The following is a 19413-nucleotide window of genomic DNA, read 5'->3' as shown; positions in this document are numbered from 1 at the left end:
TCTCGTCGCTAAATTTACTTTCTAGGTATTCCAGGCAAGTGGAGAGCCGTGGTCGCTGTATGCCGAGGTATCGCGGATGACGGCACGCCGGTGAGGATGGGTTTAAGCTCAAGTCATCCCAACTTGACCCTGCAAGATTGCCTCGCTGCTAGACGCGTAATTTGCTCTCGTTTCCACGAAAAGATTTCGCCTCTAACCATTTCCAGGTTACCTGCATCAATCATTCTCGCTTCAGGATACCGTCTGTATCGTTTTCATGGTGCTTGTTTTCCAAGAACAAGGACAGTCGAGCTTCCTGGCCGATGAGTCGCATATGCCTTGACTTCTGAAAATATTCTCAGCCAGCCATTGAAGCAGCTGAGGAACGCAAAGGAATTTCAGCCATTGGTCGCATTCGCATTCGCTACATTGGGCTTTCCCTTCACCGGTCTCATCAAACATTCTGGTCAAAGATGAAGAGTCTACCAATGGAAGAAGACGAGGACGCCTCCGGAGACATAGCGACGTCGGGGAAATACATGGCAATTACCACCACCGCTTGTCCTTCTCGACACTGGTTTCTCCGGATGCAACGCCAATTACCACCAACGCCGCCATGATTCCACCAAAACATCATTTGCCGATATACCGAGGCGACGAGAATCGCCACCACAACGACCGCGCTTGGCCCAAACGGGCATCTGAGTTTCCAAATGAAGGCTCGCCGGGACCCCAGGAAGATACGCAAAAACTCGCAAGAGGGGCCAAAATAGTGTCCTGGGAAAGGATAATAACAAGGCTAATTATGCTCAGATAGGCCAGCCAAAGCTACCGCATTGACGTGACCAAAATTCTATTTTTTCCACACGGCTTCGAGAAGAACGTCCCCAGGCCCCGTCTAAGCGCGCGGCTTGTGCTTACACACATACAGACAGCGGTTCGGGTTGCTTACGCGCGCGGCTGATGGGTCCGGAGAGACCGACAGGGGGTGCTGGGCTAGAGAGGGGGCACTGCCTCCTCCACCTCTACCCGCTCGCTCCCTTCGCCTCGCCTTACCTGACCCTCCGAGCATTCGCTAATCCCGCCCAATTATGCATTTATGCTTGCGTAAACCAATCGGGCAGCAGACGGAGCGTGCATTTATCCACGAAGAAGGCCAATAAACGCTCACCAAAAAGCCACAAAATCATCCCGGATAGGCAGGCAGGCACGAGCATAATTTGGGGCGTCTATGGAGCAAGCAGGCAAGGCACATGCGCTTCGGTTCTCGGGCTCCGTCACTTGCCAGTGATCCGGCTGCGTTTAGGCTTCGTGATGGCGCTGCCCGGCTCTTTCGACTAGGTGAAATTGCGGCGACGTGAGGCTTGGGGGGTTGTGATTGATCGAATGGGTGGGACGTGGGAAAGAGAGGGAGAAGAGCACGAGGGCTCTTGCATTTACGAAGTGTACACGAGAACAAGCGCGGAACGAGGCGGCAGGCGAGGAGGAGCTGGTGGTGGAGGACGCAGTCCAGCTGCGTGGCTGGCGAGGTTGGCTTCACGAGTGCTGCTGGATGGCAGTGAGAAGCAAAGCCAATGAGGCAGCGAGAGAAGCACGTCAGGGTGACAGAAAGCTCCCGCTCCTCCCTGTTCCCCGCTCCACTGAAGTGGTCGTGGCGGCTGAGGTAGTAAATTCATGGTCAGCTTCTACGTCTTGTTCTCGAACAAGCTTGATATTTTCTTTTTTTAAATCACCCCAGATGCAACATTCACACACGCCTGCAGCTACCTGAACGGGTAAATTCGAGAGAGCTTAGTTGGATTGAGAATTCCGTGGTTGCTGAGGGGGACTGCGCGGCTGTGGTGTAGTGCTCCGTGCGAGGAGGCGTTATTGGAAGGCAGGGGTGCTTGTTTTGCTGTGACTTTTTTGCTTGCTCGTTGCCGAGGGCAGGGCGAGCGCCGGGGGGTGATGGATACCAAGGCGGAAGCATGGGAGAGAGGCAATGCTGAGGGCAGATGCTAAGGGGACTTTGGGTCTTCGTGATGGAGCACCCGGGGGAACTATATAAATGCTGTACAGCCCCATTTCCTCTCTCCTTCATCAGCAGCAGGTCTAAGACTTCCTTCCCAGACATCACCAGAACTACCATTCGATAATCAATCCTCGTTCTTGCCTTCAGCTAAACTACCAAAATGCGTTCCGTCACAACTACCCTGTTCGCCACCCTTCTCCTTCTCTTCTTCAGCACTACCGCGTCGGCCTACAAGTACCGCAAGTTCCCTTACACCGTCACGTGTGAAGGCAACCGCCGCGACGTCAACCGCTACGAGTTGCAAAAGGGAGGCCGCGACGCCATCAGGGGCGACAGGAGGTACAAACCTTTTTACTTCGAGGCAAGGGACTCTGACAAAGCCGGCAACTGCGCGGGCCTGGTTTTCCCTCTGTACAAGGTGCGTCATGTCCTATCATCTCGCCAAGCTCCATTGCACTATCACGCCTACTACTGCTGTGGATGATATTGGGGACTGACATTCAACCAGTGGGACATCGGGGTCAATGATCTCATCATCTACTACGCCTATGAGGTGGAAAAGAACACCATCTGGTATTGCAACTACGAGGTCGATCTGTCCAAGGAGAAAGACAAGCATGACTACTTCAACTGCGACAACAACTATGAACGCCACACTTGGGGCGCGGATGAGAAGCCGTCGTTCGACGACGGCGTGGATGATGGCGAGGTCTGGTCTAAGAGGAAGAGGATTTGAGAGACCGTGAACCATTTCCACAAGAGGATTCTGTTGAACACGCTGGGACTCGGATGGTTGTAGACGGGATTTGGACTGCGAATTTGATATGGAGCATTTGACAGTAATATCTTGAAGAAAAATCACAAAAAATAGGGAATTCGACTTGAGAGCACTTTTAGATCAGTTTGATTGGGCCTTGTGGCGGCAGCGTGCGTGATATCCGTGGATCTGCTGACATGTTTGACAAATACGATGCACATCGCAAACCTGCGGTGGCAGTTGAGTAGTGAGATTTTGGTGCTACTGCGGACATCAACTAACGGAGCTCAACATGGAGCTGCTCCACAAGCCTGTCTCCGATATTTTTGTGCAACTCTTGAACCTCTTCTCCGGTCAGAGTTCTTTCCAAGCTGCGGTAGACGATCCTGTAGCACATGCTCTTTCTCTTCTTCTTTGGGTGCACAAACTCGTCGACCAGCGTCACATTCTCTACCACGTCTCCAGCCAGTTGACGCACAATCTCCATGACGTCGTTCTCGTGCACCGGCGCCGAGTTTGCAGGACTCATCAAGCCGCCGGCAGCGCTGGGCGCCGATGACGACTCCACAGTGCCAGGCAGCCAAAACGAGACGTCGCGCTCAGCCGCAGGGTACTTGGAAAAGGGAGAGAAGCGGGTGAAGCCCCAATCCCTGTCAAGCTCGCCGACGGACGGCGCAATCTTTGCGGGGTCGGGCTGCTTGAACTGGCTGAGGAAACGGGGGTCCTGGCTCCAGAAGAGGCGGATGTCCGGGATGGAGTAGAGCAGCATGGCGATGCGCTCAATGCCGACGCCAAATGCCCAGCCTAGCCGCGACGGCACGCCCGAGTTGTTGAGCACCGGCTGCTGCACCACGCCGCAGCCCAGCACCTCGAGCCACTCGCCGCGCCACTCTACTTCGAGTTCCCATGACGGCGAAGTGAAGGGGAAGTAGGCCTCGACCCAGCGGACGCGCAAAGGTTCGTCGTCTTCACTGCTGGCTTTGGCGGGATCCGAGTTGCCCGACGCGTTGAGTTTGGCCGCGGCCTTGCGCGCCTGCGTGAAGATTTCGACGACAACATTTTCGAGACTTCGTTTGAGATGGGTTGCGATGGCCTCAACTTCCTCTTCGTTGTGCTCTTTCTGAAGAGGGTTGCGTTCGGGATGATGGGTCGGATTGGGGTCTAATACTTTCATATCGTGCTTGGGCAATTTAGCGACGTCAGACCAGATGAGATCGGCCAGGCTCTTGTGACCTTGCAGGTCATTGCGGTCCCATGTCATGGCACCCTCCATTTGATGGAAGATGGGGTAATGGCTGCGGTCCACGGCATCTCGGCGATAAACGTCGGCAGTGATGAGGTAGCCGGCGGAAGTGTTGGCGTTGAAGATGTCTACTTGATGCGCCGACGTGTGCGTGCGTAGGACTGTCTCTTTGTTGATGTAATAGGTGTCGCTGCGATTACGGCCAGGGTGGTCTGCGGGAAATCCGAGCGAGTCAAAGTTTTGCTTTACGCTGACCACCGGGAATAGGTCATTGTGAGATTGGAAGCCAGGGAAGCGAGACTCGATGAGCTGGCGTGTGATGGAGATGGGGTGTGCCGGCTCAAGATGTAGGCGCCGGCCAACTGCGCTGGTTATCGTTGATGGCGTGTTGAACCAGTCGTCGGTCTGGTATTCTCTGCCGTCAATGGTGATGGTCTTTGGAGCTGAAAAGGCGTCAGGAGAAATGCTCAATGTAACGAGGGCAGAGGTTGTGAGGGGGCAGTAGTATTTTCACAATAGAGCTGTGTTGGAAATCTTTATTGTAAGGCTTGAAGTCCAAGGGCTACCTGCCTTGTACGGGGAAACGAAAAGAAAGTCATGTGGAAGACTGCTTGAGTGCTCAAGAAGAAGGAGAGGCGGAAGAAGGGAAAATAGAAAAATAAAGAGGAAAAGAGAAATCGGGTGCTTGCTTATTTGTCACTCATGCAATTGGCTCAAGATCCAAGCAAGAAAACATGTCAAAGAATTGGAAAGCTCTTGGTAAACAGAAAAACTCGGGAATAGGTGAAATGTTGACCGCAGCGGACAAACAGAAAAAGCTCCTACCTGTGCTGGAGTAGCGGCACTGTGCAAGCTGTCGGACTCTAAAAGTGGTCGTGGTCGGCCTCAATGAGCTTGAGCCTGCTCGGGTGAAGAGGTGCTGAAGACCGACGGGCAACCTCATGATGGTGCAGCGTGTATCCGAGAGGGCGAGCCGACGTCAGACGGTCGGCAGGTGGAACAAAAGGCCGGTCCTTTTTCTGTCACCGGCACACAAATGTCATTGCCGCGTCGCACGGCGGGTCAGAGCGAAGACGGCGGCAACTGTCGTACGACATTGAAAAATCCTGGCTGACATGATTGGCCGTCGGTGTCGAGGCTCATGATGCCATGTCGGCGGGACCCTGTGCTGCCCTCAAAACAATTCTCTGTCATTCACCCAACGCCCTCCTTTCCCTCTCCACTCCTCCTCGGCGCTGAATTTGGCAGTCGAGGCCCGGCATGCGATCGTGCTTATAGCGTCAAGCATGTCCGCGACTGCAGCAAAAGAGCTGGCAATGGTCCCGCCCAAGCAGAACACCCAGACCAAAGGGCCTGTGAAATACCCCTTCTGGTTCGGTGGCTCGGCTTCGAGCTTTGCGGCATGCGTTACGCATCCGCTGGACTTGGGTAAGAAGCGCCCTTCCTCTGGACCCTGATCCGAGCCCTGGAAATGCTAATTGAACGCGCAGTCAAGGTTCGCTCTCCCACCAAATTTCTGTACCGTGATGAGACGAGCTCACGCCATTTTCAAAGGTCCGACTGCAAACGCAACCGTCCGGCCAGCGCCTAAACATGGTGCAAATGTTTGTCCATGTCGCCAAACATAATGGAATCACGGGCTTATATCGAGGGGTACGTCAAAACACCTGGGCGCGGCCAACGGAGGGTTGGGGACAAGGGCGCATCGTTCTACGGCCTCCGCAAATCGGCTTGTTGAAACACTGCCGGGGAAGAATGACAGCTGCCAGCCCAACAATCACGACACACTCCAAGTCCCTGACTCCACGCTGGTCGCCTCATTTAGTCCCAGCAGTAACTGACCGCGCTTAGCTCTCCGCGTCCCTTCTCCGCCAAATAACCTACTCCACCACGCGTTTTGGCGTGTACGAGCAAATCAAGACTTACCTCACGACGCCCACCTCCTCCCCCTCGATGCCCACGCTCATTGCCATCGCCTCGACATCCGGATTCATGGGCGGCATAGCAGGCAACCCAGCCGACGTGTTGAACGTGCGCATGCAGCACGACGCGGCGCTGCCGCCAGACGCGCGGCGCAACTACAAAAACGCAATTGACGGGCTGATACGGATGACGCGCGAGGAGGGCGCGGCAACGCTGTTCCGCGGCGTGTGGCCCAACAGCATGCGCGCGGTGCTTATGACGGCGTCGCAACTGGCCAGCTACGACGGCTTCAAGAGCGTGATACTCGAGTATACGCCGCTGAAGGACGGGCTGGGCACGCACTTTGCGGCGTCGTTGGCCGCCGGCTTCGTGGCCACGACCGTCTGCTCTCCTGTGGACGTTATCAAGACCCGCGTCATGAGCGCCCACGGCGAAAGCAAGAGCTTGACCAAACTGCTCGTCGACATTAACCGCCTCGAGGGCTTTGGCTGGATGTTCAGAGGCTGGGTTCCTAGCTTTATCCGTCTTGGTCCCCATACCATCGCTACCTTCTTGTTTTTGGAACAGCACAAGAAGCTATACAGAAAGCTCAAGGATGTGGACAATTGAGCCTATACCGGTCGATTGATTACAAGCATGGCATGGTGTGGGTTTCGGCAAGTGGCACTCCGGATAGATCTTGGTCAGTGCGCTTTCTGGGGACTCACTGTCTGTGCCTGACCATACTTTTCCTTGGATTGATGCGGATCATCAGCGGAGTTTGGGGGTGATCAATTTCTGTAATTGTGTAGCACCGCCTGTGTTTTGCATCTGGCTGTCTGGCGCGCATTTGCAGGGCGTTGGGGTATAGATCGTGTTTGCTGGGCTAATAGACCATTTTGTGATGACCTCTGCAAAAGTGCTCATCGTACCATACTAGCGCATTTAGGTGATAATGCTCTTCACAATCACTTCATTTTTGAATATAAACCTCCCCACACCCGTGTGCACATCCGGAAGCGTGACTGGCGAAGTTGATGCATTGGAGTAACCTCGATCCATGATTCTACGCCGCCCTCAACCAATCCACTGTATGCCCATGTCTTCATAGAAACCCGGTATCGAAAACATCTGCTTTTTTGGCCCTGAACCGCGCTGCAGCAGACGATTGTGTCTTTTGGTGCCCATTGTTCTCCTAGACGACCGTTTACTTCCTGAGCGAAGAAGCCCTCCTCTTCTTGGCCTCGTCGTGGGCAGTCTTGGCCTCGACGACGCGGTTGTGGAGGAGCTTGGCGTACTCGGACTAGAATCAAATTAGTATTTGGTGTGATTGGGCGAGAATTGATTCCACGTACAGCGGCGTCCTTTTGCTTCTCGGCGTTGCGGCGCTTGAGTGCGATCCGGTGGCGCTTGTGCTGGAGGCGCTGGGGAGTGACCAGGCGCTGGATCTTGGGAGCCTTGGTGTAGGGCTTCTTGCCCTCACCCTTGGGCTGGACCTCGCGACGGATGACGAACTTGCGGACCTATTTTTCAAAAAACGGTACATCAGACTCGATTCACACAAAGACCGTGAACCGGCGAAGAACGAATAAGGGGGAGAAACCCACATCGTCTTCCTTGCTGAGACCAAACATGCGGCGGATCTTGGTGGCACGCTTGGGGCCGAGACGCTTGGGGTGGACGACATCGGTCAGACCGGGAATGTCGGCCTCGCCCTGCTTGACGATGGAGAGAGCAAGGACGGCAAGGTCCATGCCGACGATGCAGCCGCGAACCGACTTCCTCTTGCGCTCACCAGTGCGGCGAGGGCGGTAGCAGGAGTGGCCCTCTCCGAGGAGCAGCCTGACACGAGTAGGGTGCATGACACCCTGCTTCATCGGGAAACCCTGCTTGTCGTTGCCGCCGGTGATCTTGAGGACGTAGCCCTTGAACTCGTCGCCAACGCTGTCGCCGGGAACCTCTTGACCCATGCGGCGGTCCATGAAGATGCGGAGCTTGCGCTCATCCTCGATTTCGATGAGCTTTTGAGTGCCGTTGGCCGGGTAGGAGACGTTGAGCTTCATCTTGACGGCTCTCGCGGTGAGGTCAAGACTCGATTGGCCGGGTGGATTGTCGTCGCGGGTTGTCGAGAAGGTGTTGCAAAAGCGACGAATTCTTTGCCGTGGGCCTCGCTAACGGAGCGGCGAAACGGCGGGACCGGCGCACGGGCCCCAGCCGGGCGGTGTGGGCGGCTGGGGCAGAATTTCGTCCCGCGCATGCGGGCAAGCACGGATTTTGTCCATCGCTCTTCGACCACACCACAGCAGCTCCACCACCCAGGTGCGCCAGTCTCGAAGCTGACGTCCGGAAACCCTCAACATGGCCACCAACTCGATCAAGCTGCTCACTGGCAACAGCCATCCCTCGCTGGCCAAACGTGTAGCCGACAGGTACCTCCCTCACACCTGCCGCTGCGACTCACCCCGCTGACTGTTTGACCCGCCTAGACTCGGCATTGAGCTCACCAAGATCCTGGTGCTCCAGTACTCCAACCAGGAGACTTCTGTCACCATTGGAGAGTCTGTGCGCGACGAAGATGGTATTGATTAGCCCTTCTACGCTGTCTTCGCTGCCCAGCTGTGCTCAGTCCTGCACGACCTGGCGTTTCTACGGAATAGCACAGACTAACGACGCCAAGTCTTCATTCTCCAATCCACTGCCCCCGGCGACATCAACGACGGTCTGATGGAGCTCCTCATCATGATCAACGCCTGTAAGACGGCTTCGGCGCGCCGCATCACCGCCGTCATACCGAACTTCCCATACGCCCGCCAGGACAAGAAAGACAAGTCTCGCGCTCCCATCACGGCGAAGCTCATGGCGAACATGCTCCAGACCGCTGGCTGCAACCACGTCATTACAATGGACCTGCATGCGTCACAAATCCAGGGCTTCTTCAACGTCCCTGTAGACAACCTGTACGCCGAGCCCAGCACTCTGCGTTGGATTCGGGAAAACCTTCCAGTCAAGGACTGCGTCATTGTCAGCCCTGATGCGGGTGGTGCGAAAAGGGCAACCAGCATTGCCGACGGATTGGACCTGGGTTTCGCCCTGATCCACAAGGAGCGCGCGAGGCCGAACGAGGTCTCGAAAATGGTGCTCGTTGGAGACGTTACTGGAAAGTGTGCAATCATTGTCGATGACATGGCAGACACCTGCGGTACCCTGGTCAAGGCTGCGGACGTCTTGATCCAGCACGGCGCAAAGTCAGCGATTGCGATCGTCACCCACGGCATCCTTAGCGGAAACGCCATTGAGGCTCTCAACAACAGCAAGCTGGAGAAGCTCGTGGTTTCCAACACCGTGCCACACGAAGAAAAGAAGCTCATCTGCCCCAGGATCGAGACCATCGACATCAGCCCGACGGTAAGTAGCAGGCAATCATACACGAGTGGTGGCGCTAATACAAAACAGCTCGCGGAAGCTTGCCGTCGGACTCACAACGGAGAGTCCGTATCTTTCCTCTTCAAGCATGCTCCGGTGGATTAAAGTGGAGCATTTATGGGCGCCAGCTGAAGTGGCTTGCATTGGGAGGCTGGAATGATTTTCTCATGGCGTATGGCGTGGTCATGAAGCGCATTCTTACGGTAGGACTGATCAAAGCTCGGCCTTTTGCGCACGGGCAAGGTACAAATGAAAGTACATGTACGAATTAAGACAAGCTATGACATGGTGAGATGCTGAACAGGAGCAAGCTAAAAGTAGGGAAGTTGACCCAATCACACCCATTACAACAAAGGCCCTTGCGACTATCGCACAGATTCCTCGTGGTGCACGCTGAAGCTCCCTTTGCGCTCGACCTCTTCCACTCTGCGCTCAAGATCATGCGTCTCAACGGTTGCATAATCCATGGTTGGCACAAAGTACGGCGCATTGGTAAACAGGTAGTTCATCTCCTCGAGTGGGCGACGAGCAGTCTCGGGCAGGATGGCCCAGAAGAAAATGGCGTTTGTGAAATTGCAGACCTGAAGTTTGGCGAATCAGCTGATGTTCAAGGAGCTTTGGTTCCCTGGTTTGATATCACGCGCACTTACCACAAAAAGGATGTAGAACTTGTATCCAACTGCTGAGAGTGCCTTGGGTGTAACCTGGCCAATCACTTTAATAAATTAGCATATTATTTTTCGTCAAATCTTTACCGAAAATGGAAACTCACTGGTGTTGAAAGCAAACGAAGTCATGGTGGCAATAGAGACGCCTTTGCTGCGAGTGCGAGTGTCGAATATCTCGGCAGGGACTTGTCGAGATTAGTGGACTTTCATCTTGGAATGGCGGAAAAAACTTACTGATCCAGGAAAGGGGTCCACACGTGCAACTGAACGAGAAGTTGTAAAGCCACGTCATGGCGATGAAGCCCCAACTCGCGCCATTATTGCCCGTCGCGCCTGGCGGGAACTTGGCCAGCAGCGTCGTGGCTATGATGAAGGTGACGCAGTTGCCCAGATTGCCAAAGATCAACGGCCAGCGGCGCCCAGTGCGGTCAATGAAGAGGATGGTGAAGAACTGGGCCACGAGCGCAATGACCGAGTTGATGGCCTGGTACTTGAGCGTGTCGTCGCCGGCGATGCCAATCTGCTTGTAAATGTCCACCGAGTAGTACTGGATGGCCGACACGCCCGTCATTTGGACCGACGCCTGCAGGGACACGGCGATGAAGAGCCGGCGGAAGCACGACTTGTCGGTGAAGAGCTCGGTGTACGACTTGGCCTCGTGCTCATGCTCCATGGTGATGGCCTCCTGGATCTGCTCGAACTCGGCGCGGACCCACGCGTCGTCTTCGTTGCCGTGGGCGTGCAGTTTGGCCAGCGTGCGCAGTCCGTCGTCCGGTCTTCCGTGGTCAATCAGCCAACGCGGCGATTCTGGGAACAGGAGAATCAGCATGGCCAGGAGGCCCGCTGGCACGACTTGTATTCCCAGTGAGACGCGCCATTGCCGGTTGTCTGTCTCGGCGAATCCAATGTACGTGCCGTAGCTGATCCAGGAGGCTGACAGGGCACCTATCCCCAGCATGAACTGCTGCAACGCAGTCACGCGTCCGCGGATCGAGGGGTGGGCCAGCTCGGCCTGATATAAGGGGATTACCATGACCAAAAACCCAACACTGCAAAAGTGTCAGCAACCCCTGAATCACAAACCGGCAGACAAAGACGCACCCAACACCGGCCAAGCAGCGTCCAGAATACAAGTAATCAATACTCTGGGCACCCGTCTGCAGGCCACCCCCGAGGATGAAAATGAGCGAGCCAATCAAGATCGTCAGCTTGCGGCCCAGGTAGTCGCCCGTGGGCCCGGCCAACATGGCACCAAAAAAGGCGCCGCCGGTGAAGACGGACACGACGGCGCCCGTCTTGTTGTCATCGTCGCCGAACTTGGAGATGAAGGAGCCGCTGGCAATGACTTCGGCGATGACACCTGGAAAATTCGTTTCAGCAGAGGTCCAGCGCCGCTTGCACAGGCTATGGTCAAGTACCCAAGTCGTAACCGTAGAGGACAGAGCCCAGCGACGCGAAGACGCAGACGAGGAACTGTACGGCGATTAGCCTCATGTCATGGGACCAAAGCCTCTCCACCAGCAAAGTGTCGCGCGCGTACTTGGTACCATTTGGGCGGCAAAGCCATGGCGACAGAGACTGCCTACGACGGCCGACAGCAGCAGCGCAGTTAGTTAGAAGAGTGGAGTGAGTGCGCAGCGACACCACAACAAATCGATCGAGGCGCAAAAGCACTTTGCATCCACCACACAAAGGGACGTTTATTTTATAGTTTTCCCCAGAATGCCAACGCTTCTCCGCATCATCACGAAAGCCACCGCGGGCCAGGAAAAACTCGCCCACCGCGCCTAAATGGGGGCCTTCCTCCCAACAGCGCCCTCTTTCTCTTCCTTCTTTGTCTCGAGACAAAGAAATGGCTTCGCTTGCTCCAGCGTGCGTGATGCAATCCTTCGACAGCGAGCGCCTCGTGTCGCTTGGCCCGCCAAAGAGCTCGTGACAAGGCGGCGCGGTGGACAAGGTGACGGACAGGTGATTGGGGGGAAGACAGGACTGCAATTTTCTCGGCTGGCCATTGGGGCGGCCAGAAGGTCTCGCTACTAGACCGCGGAGCATCTTCGTGCCAATGCCAACCCCGACTCTGGGACGGAGCTCTGGGTGCGCCGCTGCCCCGTCCGTGGTGGGCGTGGGCGGCAGCCATGTTGGCGAGGGTTGAGGGGGGGTGGTTTCTCCGCCAATCTGGTTTCGTCGTTTTGCGGGGACCCCAGAAAGTCTACTCGCTGACTTATTGACGCCCGCCTTTGTGCTGTGGGGAGGCTCCGAGGTGATTTCGTCTTTGCGCTTTGCTCAACGCTGCTGGGCTGGCAATGGGTGAGGTCAGGTGGCTCAAGTGAGTTAGTCAATGATGGGGTGAGGCGCCGTTGGTCGTGTTTAGTGGTCGGATAAACACTACGAGGACGAGTCACTTCTTTCTATCAGATAGGTCAGCGCATGTGGTCCGAGTGGCTGCGGCCGAGGCTGTTGTAGAGTCTTGCTGCCAAAAGCCATGGCAAACATAATCACTCGGCTGCTCCGTGTTCGCACGTCTGAGAAGAGTGGGAGCAATCCCTCGAACTGCCAAGTACTTTAATGCTTCTCACCCGCGCTCCTTATACGACAAGATTTCCTCGTCTCTGGACCCAAACCTTCTTTTCTCACTGCGAGGAACGAGCCTCGTATGCTAGACACAGTCGCATCTGACATGTGCAGACAGCATCAGCCTCAGCCCCATGGCCGTGCCGTACCGTACCGCAAGATAGTGCAATCATCATCCTCGTCTCCAGGTGAGGCTGGATTGGATCAAGGCACCCTATCTGTCGTCATCCCGTGCGAGACGGAAAACAAGAAGTCAGGCAAAGGCTTCTTTTCACCAGCCCGATGTCCCATCTACTGCGCCACCGCTCGCCTGCCTGGTGGATCGATTGCTCCAGGCTGGACACGACGAGGCTGAAGCGGGCGATGACTCGCTGTTGGGTCGCAGTCTTGGCCAAACTCGTCTTCGGTCTTCGTTCTCGCCCTCCATCATGGCTGTGACGGCGATACGCGCAGGCACATGGCAGCGAGCGCAAGACTAATAGGCAAATGTACGGAGGGCAGATAACGCAGCTTACTCTTTTTTCCCTGCGGCGTTGTGCCCGCCTCTCTGCCTAATGAAAGGTCCGCACGGCATTCACCGTCAAAACGGCGATCAGCCTGCTCGTTGCGAGTAACGCAGCTCGCTGGACAAGCAACTGCCTGACAGGCTACTGCTCGCTGCGCCTTGACCGTGGCGACCAACGGTCTTGGAGCGGCATAACGGCGCAAAAGGGAAAAAACAAATGACGGTGAGTTTGAAAAAAAGGCGCAGCTCGGTCGCTTTTTTTCCGCGCGCGCATAATGGACGGGCCAGAATGAGAGAGAGGAAGGAAGAATGAAGGAACAAAGAGCGCGATAATTTAGCGGAGGACGAGATAGAAGAAAACGGGAGGCTGGAAGGCGGCGTTTTATGTGCTTCGCCACAACAGGCGGGCGCTTGGCTCTGCAGTGTTTTGGACGGGGACACCAAGCTGACTACTCGGTAGCCACCGACCTACCCGTTGCGGTTAAGGGGAGATCATGATGGTCGTTTGGCGCGGCGGATGGCGAAGCTTGGCGGAGGGCAGGTCGTCGGACTTGGCGATGGGCTGGGATGCAGCAGCTTAAATTGCCCGAAAACGTGGAGCCGTGACAGGTACGCGAAGGATGAGGCGACGTCGGCTCGGCACAGCGCAGTGCATGTACATGGCATGGCCTGGCATGGGTGAGGCCAACATTGCAGGATTGCTGGATGGTCGCATCCCACATGGCTGGCGCGGAATGGGTGGGCGGTGGGTGGTGGGGAGAGGTGGTGTTTGAAACTCGTGGATGCTGGTGTTTCGCCGTGGATGAATTCCACCACCATGTGGTCGAGGTGCGAGACGGTCACATCTGACGTCGGGTCGGAGTGCAATCCGAGTGGAAGCTGGAGCTGGAGCTGCCGTGGAGCTGCCGTGGAGCTGGAGCTGATGAGGTGGTGATGATGAGGTTTGCACAGCCCCCTCGCGCCCCGCCAAGAAATACCTCAACACCACCAACGTCACGTCCCCATTGGCTACGTCGCCGAGCGGGCCCAATCTGATGTGCCCTGTCGTACCGCATCACCGCCCGTCGCTCGCGTCGTGTACTGTACCTAGTCGACGGCTTGCCTGTTTTCTCCCTCGTCCGTTTCCGTTCCTCCTCCTCTACCTATCTCTCATCATCCATCACCGGACTTGTTCTCCTCATCTGCAAAGCCTCGCTGCAAGTCTCTCGCCCAAGCCCGCCCGCCGCCCTCCGCCCTCAGCACTGCAGCGGCCCTGCACCGCCTCCCCTTGTGCCTCTCGATTCGGAATTCCACCTGACGGCTGCTCATCTCACGCATCCCATCCCATCCCGCTTCGATCCGCCCCGGCTCCGTGACTGACTGACCGTTGGCACAAATTGCTTTGGTTTTTCTGCAGCCATCAGCCATGGGTAGGTGACCTTGCATTCGTCCAGCCCGCACGCCATCCCGCCTCTCCTCTTTGTCCTCCTCCGACATCATCCAACACATTAGGCTCGTCTTGGCATCAACTCCCTGCTGGGACCCTGCCTGTTACTTGGGAATCAATTATCCACCCTCGACCTCACCCATCCTACCCTGCCCTTTCAACTCAAAACTCTTTTTCCCTTTTTTCCCAACCTGTCTTGTACTACATCTAGGGCCCCGGCGCCCTTCCTTGAATTCCTGTTCCTGTCCCTGTTCCTCGTCACGTCACGCTCCTACCCCCCAGCCAAGCTTTGGGAAATGCTGATGCCCATTGGCACTCCGCCACAGTCTACTACAAAGGTTTCCTGCAAAAGTTCCACCGCCGCCACTCCAGCAAGTACGGCTCCCTAGGCCCTTCCAACAATCAGAACATGTCGCCGCCAGCCCATGCCAACGGCGGCAACTCCAACAACCACACCCACACCCCCGGCGAGAACGGCACCGCCTCCATCGTCTCCGAGGTCACTCCCTTGATCGCAAACAACCTGGCTCACGGTTCATCCGCCAACCACGACGAACCCGAACCCTGGGGTCATCATGATCGTCGCTCTTACGTGCGCTACTCCGGCCTCGTCTCCTACACCGCGTGGCAGGTCCTGGCCAGCAACTACGTCAATGTGCTGCTCGTCTTTGTGCCGCTGGGCATAATCGCCGGCGCTCTCGGCTGGTCTCCTTCGGCTGTCTTTTGCCTTGTATGCTTGCGCCAATCAAACTTGCGACTCCAGCGCTCACAATTGTGCAGAACTTCGTCGCCATCATCCCTCTTGCTGCCCTGTTGAGTTTTGCGACGGAGGAGCTTTCGGCCAAGCTTGGACAGACGATTGGTGGTCTGATGAACGCAACCTTTGGAAATGCCGTTGAACTGATAGTGAGTTTGTGCGCTGATTGGAAGTGAAAGTTTTCCGAGTCTAATAAGTGCGCGCGCTCAGGTCTCCATCGTGGCCTTGAAGAATGGCGAGATTCGCATCGTACAGTCTAGCATGCTGGGCTCTATCCTATCCAACAGTCTCCTCGTCCTCGGCTGCTGCTTCCTCGCGGGTGGCCTCAGCCGCAGCGAGCAAGCATTCAACGAGACCGTTGCATCGACCATGTCATCTTTGATGGCGGTGGCTTGCGCCTCGCTCATCATTCCCGCCACTCTCTACTCAGTGCTGCCTACATCTGACAAGGAGAGCGAACAGCACATACTCGTCCTGTCGCACGGCACTGCCATCATCCTGCTGCTTCTCTACATCCTGTACTTGTGGTTCCAGCTCAAGTCGCACGCCAATCTGTTTACCGAGGTCGAGGCGCCGCCAGAGGGCGAGGATGCTGAACAAGAAGAAGCACCTGAGGGCAAGACGCTGGGCCCCGTTGCAGCCGGTTTCACATTGGTCATCATCACCGTCGCCGTTGCTGTGTGCGCAGAATTCCTAGTGGACAGCATCGATAGCATCGTCCAGACTGCGCACATTTCCAAGACGTTTATCGGTCTCATTCTGCTCCCCATTGTCGGCAATGCGGCCGAGCATGTCACGGCTGTCGTTGTGGCATACAAGAGCAAGATGGACTTGGCCATCAACGTCGCGATTGGCTCAAGCATGCAGATTGCGCTGTTTGTGACGCCGTTTCTGGTTCTGCTCGGCTGGATCATGGGAATCCCCATGACGCTGCACTTCCAGACGTTTGAGACGGTGGTCTTCTTCGTGAGCGTCTTGGTTATGAACTACTTGATCCAGGATGGCAAGAGCAACTACCTCGAGGGCGCCATGTGCATTGGAACGTGAGTATCTCCTTTTGATTTCCGTCCTGCACGACATCTGCAGAGCTGCATGCATGCATGTCTCGGACGCGGCGTCAAAATTGAAACACGACTTACTGACACGAGTTCAGGTACATTATCATCGCCATCGCCTTTTACGTCTACCCAGACAACGCCGGCGACATCACCGGCCTGGTCAAGAACACCTTTGCGTAGACACGCCATCCACTTTCCCCGGAAAGCGTAGAACGAGGCCACGTCACGAGCAGCAGCAGTAAACTAGGTAGCTTGTGGCCCTGGTCTGGCAGCAAAATTGAAAATTAGGACTCCGCTGCGGCGCTCTCTGGCGTTTCTTCGAGATCTCTTCGTGCGTGAGCTCATCAAGAGCTGGCGCTCCATCGCCGCCTTCGAGGGCGCAATCCTACGGTGCGATTCACTTCTCCGAATGTTGTTACTAGAGCCTTTCCACGGTTTACGACGGCAGCCATTGTTTGTGTTTGCGTTGGGCTTGTGCGAGCGTGTTGGTGGCGTCTACGGCGCTTGTATTCCTAGTCCATTTCATTTGTTTGTCTGTAGGCGTCTCCTTCTGCAGAACTTGTCATTGGACAATCAACTCTCATCTCGAAGGAGTCGACTGGCTTTGATCGTCAACTTTCTTATCCTACACAGATCTCTGTCATTCTTGGATCTCCTTTCCCTTTTCCTTGGCTTGTTTACTGGACCCCTTTATGACGGCTGAACAAGCGACCTGTCTGGCTTGGCTTTTTTGCTTGCGTTGCGTTGCGGAGCAGCGTCTGCGTCTTCTATTAGGCAGACCAGTCGAGGTGGGTTGAGGCGAAGCGTGTGGTTCGACTGTACATATGGGACTGTGAATGGGACGATGGCTCATACGGCATGGCTTTAGACCGAAGGAAAGGGCATGGGGCTGGTGTTGGAAGCGGTAGTAGCGTTGTGATGCAGAAAGATTGCTCCAAGACTGGTGTTGCTTGCGGCAGAGCATAGTGATAATGAATCAACGTAGCTCAAGCTCTCTGACGGACGGGAAACTCTGACGTGCATGAGTTGGCATGGTGAACACGAGCTTTCGAACGGCTTTCCCTGTCTGTTTCTCCTCGTGTTGGGAAAGTCTGGCTTGAGCCTCTGGGATGACTCCCTTCGCTGCACCGTCGGTCGCTGCCGGCTCCGCGCGGACTCTGGCCGCTGGGCCCGTCCGAGGCGCTCCGTGACTCCGTCTGACCGTCCGGTCCAATTAATCATCTGGGACGAACACGCCTGACTCGGTCCTCTTTTCCGTTGGTCAACGTTTGTAGAACGTTCTCCGCTTGTTTGTCCGGATGACTGGAGCAGGTTCTACACCGAGTGAGTTTCGTCCTCGACACCGTGTCGAAATGGACTTCATGGAAATAGACGTTCGTGGCATAACTTCCCAAACCAGGCACAGAATTGCCAACTTTGAGCTGGCAGCAGGCGCTGTAGCCGCAGGTTATCCCATTTTGGCCAAGACGCGCAATGGGGAGTCCAGGCGTCGACGGCCACCCGGGACCGGGACCGGGGCCTGGACTGCAGCTGGAGGTGAGGTGCTTGCGCACGGGCCCGCTCCGGCTGGCGCGCAGCATGCTTCCCTCTACGCTTTCCCAATCCACCTACCTCATCTCACAACTGAACCGAAACTTTCTCACCACGCACTCCAACACCATTTTCGCCTGCCCAAGACCCACGACCACCACAGCCAAATCTACTGCTCGACAGCAACCATTAACATGTCCCTCAAGTAAGAATCTTGGCTTCCGCTGCTCCTCCACCGCACCGGCTCGCTTGCATCCTTGCCCGTCGGCAGCTTTTAGTTGGCCCTGTTCTTGGGACTCGCACACTCTTCCGCCTCGTTGGAATTTCCAGCTAGAAAGTTCTTGTGCTGACCAGGTCAGTTGGGTTATGCTCGCCGAGCCAGACGGCTTCGCTCTTCTTCCGGGAGAGCAACACCTTTGGAAATCGTCGCCGCGCACCACCCTGTCGCTCCAGTCGAAAAACAAGTTCCCCGGCAACGAGCCCTTCTCCCTGTCCAGCAGCGCGGGCACAGTCTATCTCACCAATCAGCGCGTCGTATACCTCCCAGCAAAACCCACCGAGCAACTGCAGTCCTTCGCAGCCTTCATCCTCAACCTCCGCGACACGCACGTCGTGACACCGCTCTGGGGCGCCAACTACTGGCTCGCTCTTGTGCGACCCGTCCCAGGAGGCAACATTCCCCCACAACACAGCGAGCTTGAGCTCAAGCTCACATTTAAGGACGGCGGCGCATACGACTTTGCAACAACCTACGGACGCATCAAGGAGCGCCTGCAGCAGGCCGTGGACGTTGCGCGCGACAGTGGCCGATACACGGAAAGTGACAGTCTGCGCGGACCCGGTGCTTTTGGCGGTGTCGACCTCGAAGCCGTACACCTCGACCAGCTGCCCGCCTACGAACCTCCACCCCCGGTAGATGCGCCATCAGCTCCCTCGGCACCACACCCAGCGCCGCCAGCAGCGACGAATCTGGGCGCTGGAAGGGACAGTGGGCTGGGCACCAGCAGCCCGGACAGTATGGCTGCTGCGGCGCCCAAGCCTACGGATAACTACGAGCCGCCTGCAGATCCTCCGCCAGATTATGAGGAGGTGCAGAGGGAGAGCGTCGCGGATGAGCTGGAGCGAAGGTTAAGAAATGACGAGAGTGGGCGGTAATGCGTCGAGAATCAGGGTCTCATGTCGACAGTCGCATCCGTCGTTTCTGGAATCAACCTGTATTGTGTTGTGCCTTTTCCTCTTTTCTTTTTCTCTTTTAACTGGCGCGTTTCGTCCGCCTGCCCGTCGACACTCGAGATGAGTGACATTGGGACAATTTTTACTTTAGCATCGACCAGGAGTTGCAGGCTGCTGGAGGACGGATGAGCGTGGCGTTTGGTTTGGATGAGATTCTAAGAACGAAGTAGATGTCGTCGCAGCTGGCTGACCAACATTTTCAGTGGAGAAGTTGTCGCATGTCTTGTCTGGAGGCGGGCCTACTTTCAGTAAAGAGGAAAATGTTAGGATTGGACTTCATCCCGAATCAAGCCCAAGTGATGATTGGCAACTTTAACAGTAAGCTCCAAAGTCAGCTGGCTTGGGCGCCG

The 19413-nt window shown here is 56.0% G+C and overlaps 8 protein-coding genes across 8 annotated transcripts; 4 read left to right on the top strand and 4 right to left on the bottom strand.

The window, feature by feature from the left end:
• Nucleotides 1-2067: 2067 nt before the first annotated feature.
• Nucleotides 2068-2891, bottom strand: J3D65DRAFT_608944 (uncharacterized protein). The gene is made up of 2 exons (XM_066798641.1): nucleotides 2499-2891; nucleotides 2068-2408 (listed from the first exon to the last, which is right to left on the bottom strand). The coding sequence occupies exons 1-2, from the start codon at nucleotides 2739-2741 to the stop codon at nucleotides 2115-2117; spliced, it is 537 nt and encodes a 178-aa protein (XP_066659479.1). The 5' UTR covers nucleotides 2742-2891; the 3' UTR covers nucleotides 2068-2114.
• Nucleotides 2590-4998, bottom strand: J3D65DRAFT_608942 (uncharacterized protein). The gene is made up of 2 exons (XM_066798640.1): nucleotides 4816-4998; nucleotides 2590-4433 (listed from the first exon to the last, which is right to left on the bottom strand). The coding sequence occupies exons 1-2, from the start codon at nucleotides 4931-4933 to the stop codon at nucleotides 3025-3027; spliced, it is 1527 nt and encodes a 508-aa protein (XP_066659478.1). The 5' UTR covers nucleotides 4934-4998; the 3' UTR covers nucleotides 2590-3024.
• Nucleotides 4999-5159: 161 nt separating this feature from the next.
• Nucleotides 5160-6803, top strand: J3D65DRAFT_608940 (mitochondrial carrier domain-containing protein). Its single transcript, XM_066798639.1, is given in 4 exon segments — nucleotides 5160-5418; nucleotides 5433-5434; nucleotides 5542-5643; nucleotides 5842-6803. The coding sequence occupies 4 exon segments, from the start codon at nucleotides 5277-5279 to the stop codon at nucleotides 6520-6522; spliced, it is 927 nt and encodes a 308-aa protein (XP_066659477.1). The 5' UTR covers nucleotides 5160-5276; the 3' UTR covers nucleotides 6523-6803.
• On the bottom strand, nucleotides 6752-8122 carry J3D65DRAFT_608938 (40S ribosomal protein eS6). The gene is made up of 3 exons (XM_066798638.1): nucleotides 7500-8122; nucleotides 7248-7415; nucleotides 6752-7195 (listed from the first exon to the last, which is right to left on the bottom strand). Exons 1-3 carry the CDS (start codon nucleotides 7953-7955, stop codon nucleotides 7100-7102), a joined length of 720 nt encoding a protein of 239 aa, XP_066659476.1. The 5' UTR covers nucleotides 7956-8122; the 3' UTR covers nucleotides 6752-7099.
• A 52-nt stretch (nucleotides 8123-8174) lies between these two features.
• J3D65DRAFT_608932 (ribose-phosphate pyrophosphokinase 4) lies at nucleotides 8175-9658 on the top strand. The gene is made up of 4 exons (XM_066798637.1): nucleotides 8175-8321; nucleotides 8379-8470; nucleotides 8570-9297; nucleotides 9346-9658. The coding sequence occupies exons 1-4, from the start codon at nucleotides 8251-8253 to the stop codon at nucleotides 9418-9420; spliced, it is 966 nt and encodes a 321-aa protein (XP_066659475.1). The 5' UTR covers nucleotides 8175-8250; the 3' UTR covers nucleotides 9421-9658.
• J3D65DRAFT_608930 (general substrate transporter) lies at nucleotides 9480-11697 on the bottom strand. Its single transcript, XM_066798636.1, has 7 exons — nucleotides 11524-11697; nucleotides 11402-11456; nucleotides 11085-11343; nucleotides 10218-11032; nucleotides 10088-10168; nucleotides 9966-10030; nucleotides 9480-9896 (listed from the first exon to the last, which is right to left on the bottom strand). The coding sequence occupies exons 1-7, from the start codon at nucleotides 11548-11550 to the stop codon at nucleotides 9681-9683; spliced, it is 1518 nt and encodes a 505-aa protein (XP_066659474.1). The 5' UTR covers nucleotides 11551-11697; the 3' UTR covers nucleotides 9480-9680.
• A 3197-nt stretch (nucleotides 11698-14894) lies between these two features.
• On the top strand, nucleotides 14895-16480 carry J3D65DRAFT_663501 (manganese resistance 1 protein; the record flags this gene model as incomplete). Its single annotated transcript, XM_066802672.1, has 4 exons — nucleotides 14895-15215; nucleotides 15266-15391; nucleotides 15453-16285; nucleotides 16396-16480. The coding sequence occupies 4 exons, from the start codon at nucleotides 14895-14897 to the stop codon at nucleotides 16478-16480; spliced, it is 1365 nt and encodes a 454-aa protein (XP_066659473.1).
• Nucleotides 16481-17651: 1171 nt separating this feature from the next.
• J3D65DRAFT_608915 (uncharacterized protein) lies at nucleotides 17652-19348 on the top strand (the record flags this gene model as incomplete). The annotated part of the gene is made up of 2 exons (XM_066798635.1): nucleotides 17652-18035; nucleotides 18190-19348. Coding segments are annotated over 2 exons (1180 nt in total), but the record flags the coding sequence as incomplete, so codon positions are not given.
• Between the last annotated feature and the right edge of the window lie 65 nt (nucleotides 19349-19413).

Source organism: Phyllosticta citribraziliensis (genome assembly GCF_038025025.1).
Source record: "Phyllosticta citribraziliensis strain CPC 17464 chromosome Unknown J3D65scaffold_1, whole genome shotgun sequence".
Lineage (NCBI taxonomy): Eukaryota > Fungi > Ascomycota > Dothideomycetes > Botryosphaeriales > Phyllostictaceae > Phyllosticta > Phyllosticta citribraziliensis.
The sequence above is the reverse complement of the archived record's forward strand: the minus strand, read 5'-3'. Positions and strand labels throughout refer to the sequence as shown.

What these genes read in the sequence shown, in the direction of transcription:
- J3D65DRAFT_608944 (XM_066798641.1), bottom strand. Translation starts at nt 2,741, where the DNA reads ATGGTTCACGGTCTCTCAAATCCTCTTCCTCTTAGACCAGACCTCGCC. An exon ending in TCATTGACCCCGATGTCCCA is followed by an intron (nt 2,409 to 2,498) that starts CTGGTTGAATGT and finishes GACATGACGCAC; the next exon opens with CTTGTACAGAGGGAAAACCA.
- J3D65DRAFT_608942 (XM_066798640.1), bottom strand. Translation starts at nt 4,933, where the DNA reads ATGAGGTTGCCCGTCGGTCTTCAGCACCTCTTCACCCGAGCAGGCTCA. An exon ending in GTGCCGCTACTCCAGCACAG is followed by an intron (nt 4,434 to 4,815) that starts GTAGGAGCTTTT and finishes ACGCCTTTTCAG; the next exon opens with CTCCAAAGACCATCACCATT.
- J3D65DRAFT_608940 (XM_066798639.1), top strand. Translation starts at nt 5,277, where the DNA reads ATGTCCGCGACTGCAGCAAAAGAGCTGGCAATGGTCCCGCCCAAGCAG. An exon ending in TCACGGGCTTATATCGAGGG is followed by an intron (nt 5,644 to 5,841) that starts GTACGTCAAAAC and finishes GACCGCGCTTAG; the next exon opens with CTCTCCGCGTCCCTTCTCCG.
- J3D65DRAFT_608938 (XM_066798638.1), bottom strand. Translation starts at nt 7,955, where the DNA reads ATGAAGCTCAACGTCTCCTACCCGGCCAACGGCACTCAAAAGCTCATC. An exon ending in GTCTCAGCAAGGAAGACGAT is followed by an intron (nt 7,416 to 7,499) that starts GTGGGTTTCTCC and finishes TTTGAAAAATAG; the next exon opens with GTCCGCAAGTTCGTCATCCG. An exon ending in AGAAGCAAAAGGACGCCGCT is followed by an intron (nt 7,196 to 7,247) that starts GTACGTGGAATC and finishes ATTTGATTCTAG; the next exon opens with TCCGAGTACGCCAAGCTCCT.
- J3D65DRAFT_608932 (XM_066798637.1), top strand. Translation starts at nt 8,251, where the DNA reads ATGGCCACCAACTCGATCAAGCTGCTCACTGGCAACAGCCATCCCTCG. An exon ending in GCCAAACGTGTAGCCGACAG is followed by an intron (nt 8,322 to 8,378) that starts GTACCTCCCTCA and finishes TGACCCGCCTAG; the next exon opens with ACTCGGCATTGAGCTCACCA. An exon ending in CCATCGACATCAGCCCGACG is followed by an intron (nt 9,298 to 9,345) that starts GTAAGTAGCAGG and finishes AATACAAAACAG; the next exon opens with CTCGCGGAAGCTTGCCGTCG.
- J3D65DRAFT_608930 (XM_066798636.1), bottom strand. Translation starts at nt 11,550, where the DNA reads ATGGCTTTGCCGCCCAAATGGTACCAA. An exon ending in TGGACCCCTTTCCTGGATCA is followed by an intron (nt 10,169 to 10,217) that starts GTAAGTTTTTTC and finishes AATCTCGACAAG; the next exon opens with TCCCTGCCGAGATATTCGAC. An exon ending in AGTTCTACATCCTTTTTGTG is followed by an intron (nt 9,897 to 9,965) that starts GTAAGTGCGCGT and finishes GCCAAACTTCAG; the next exon opens with GTCTGCAATTTCACAAACGC.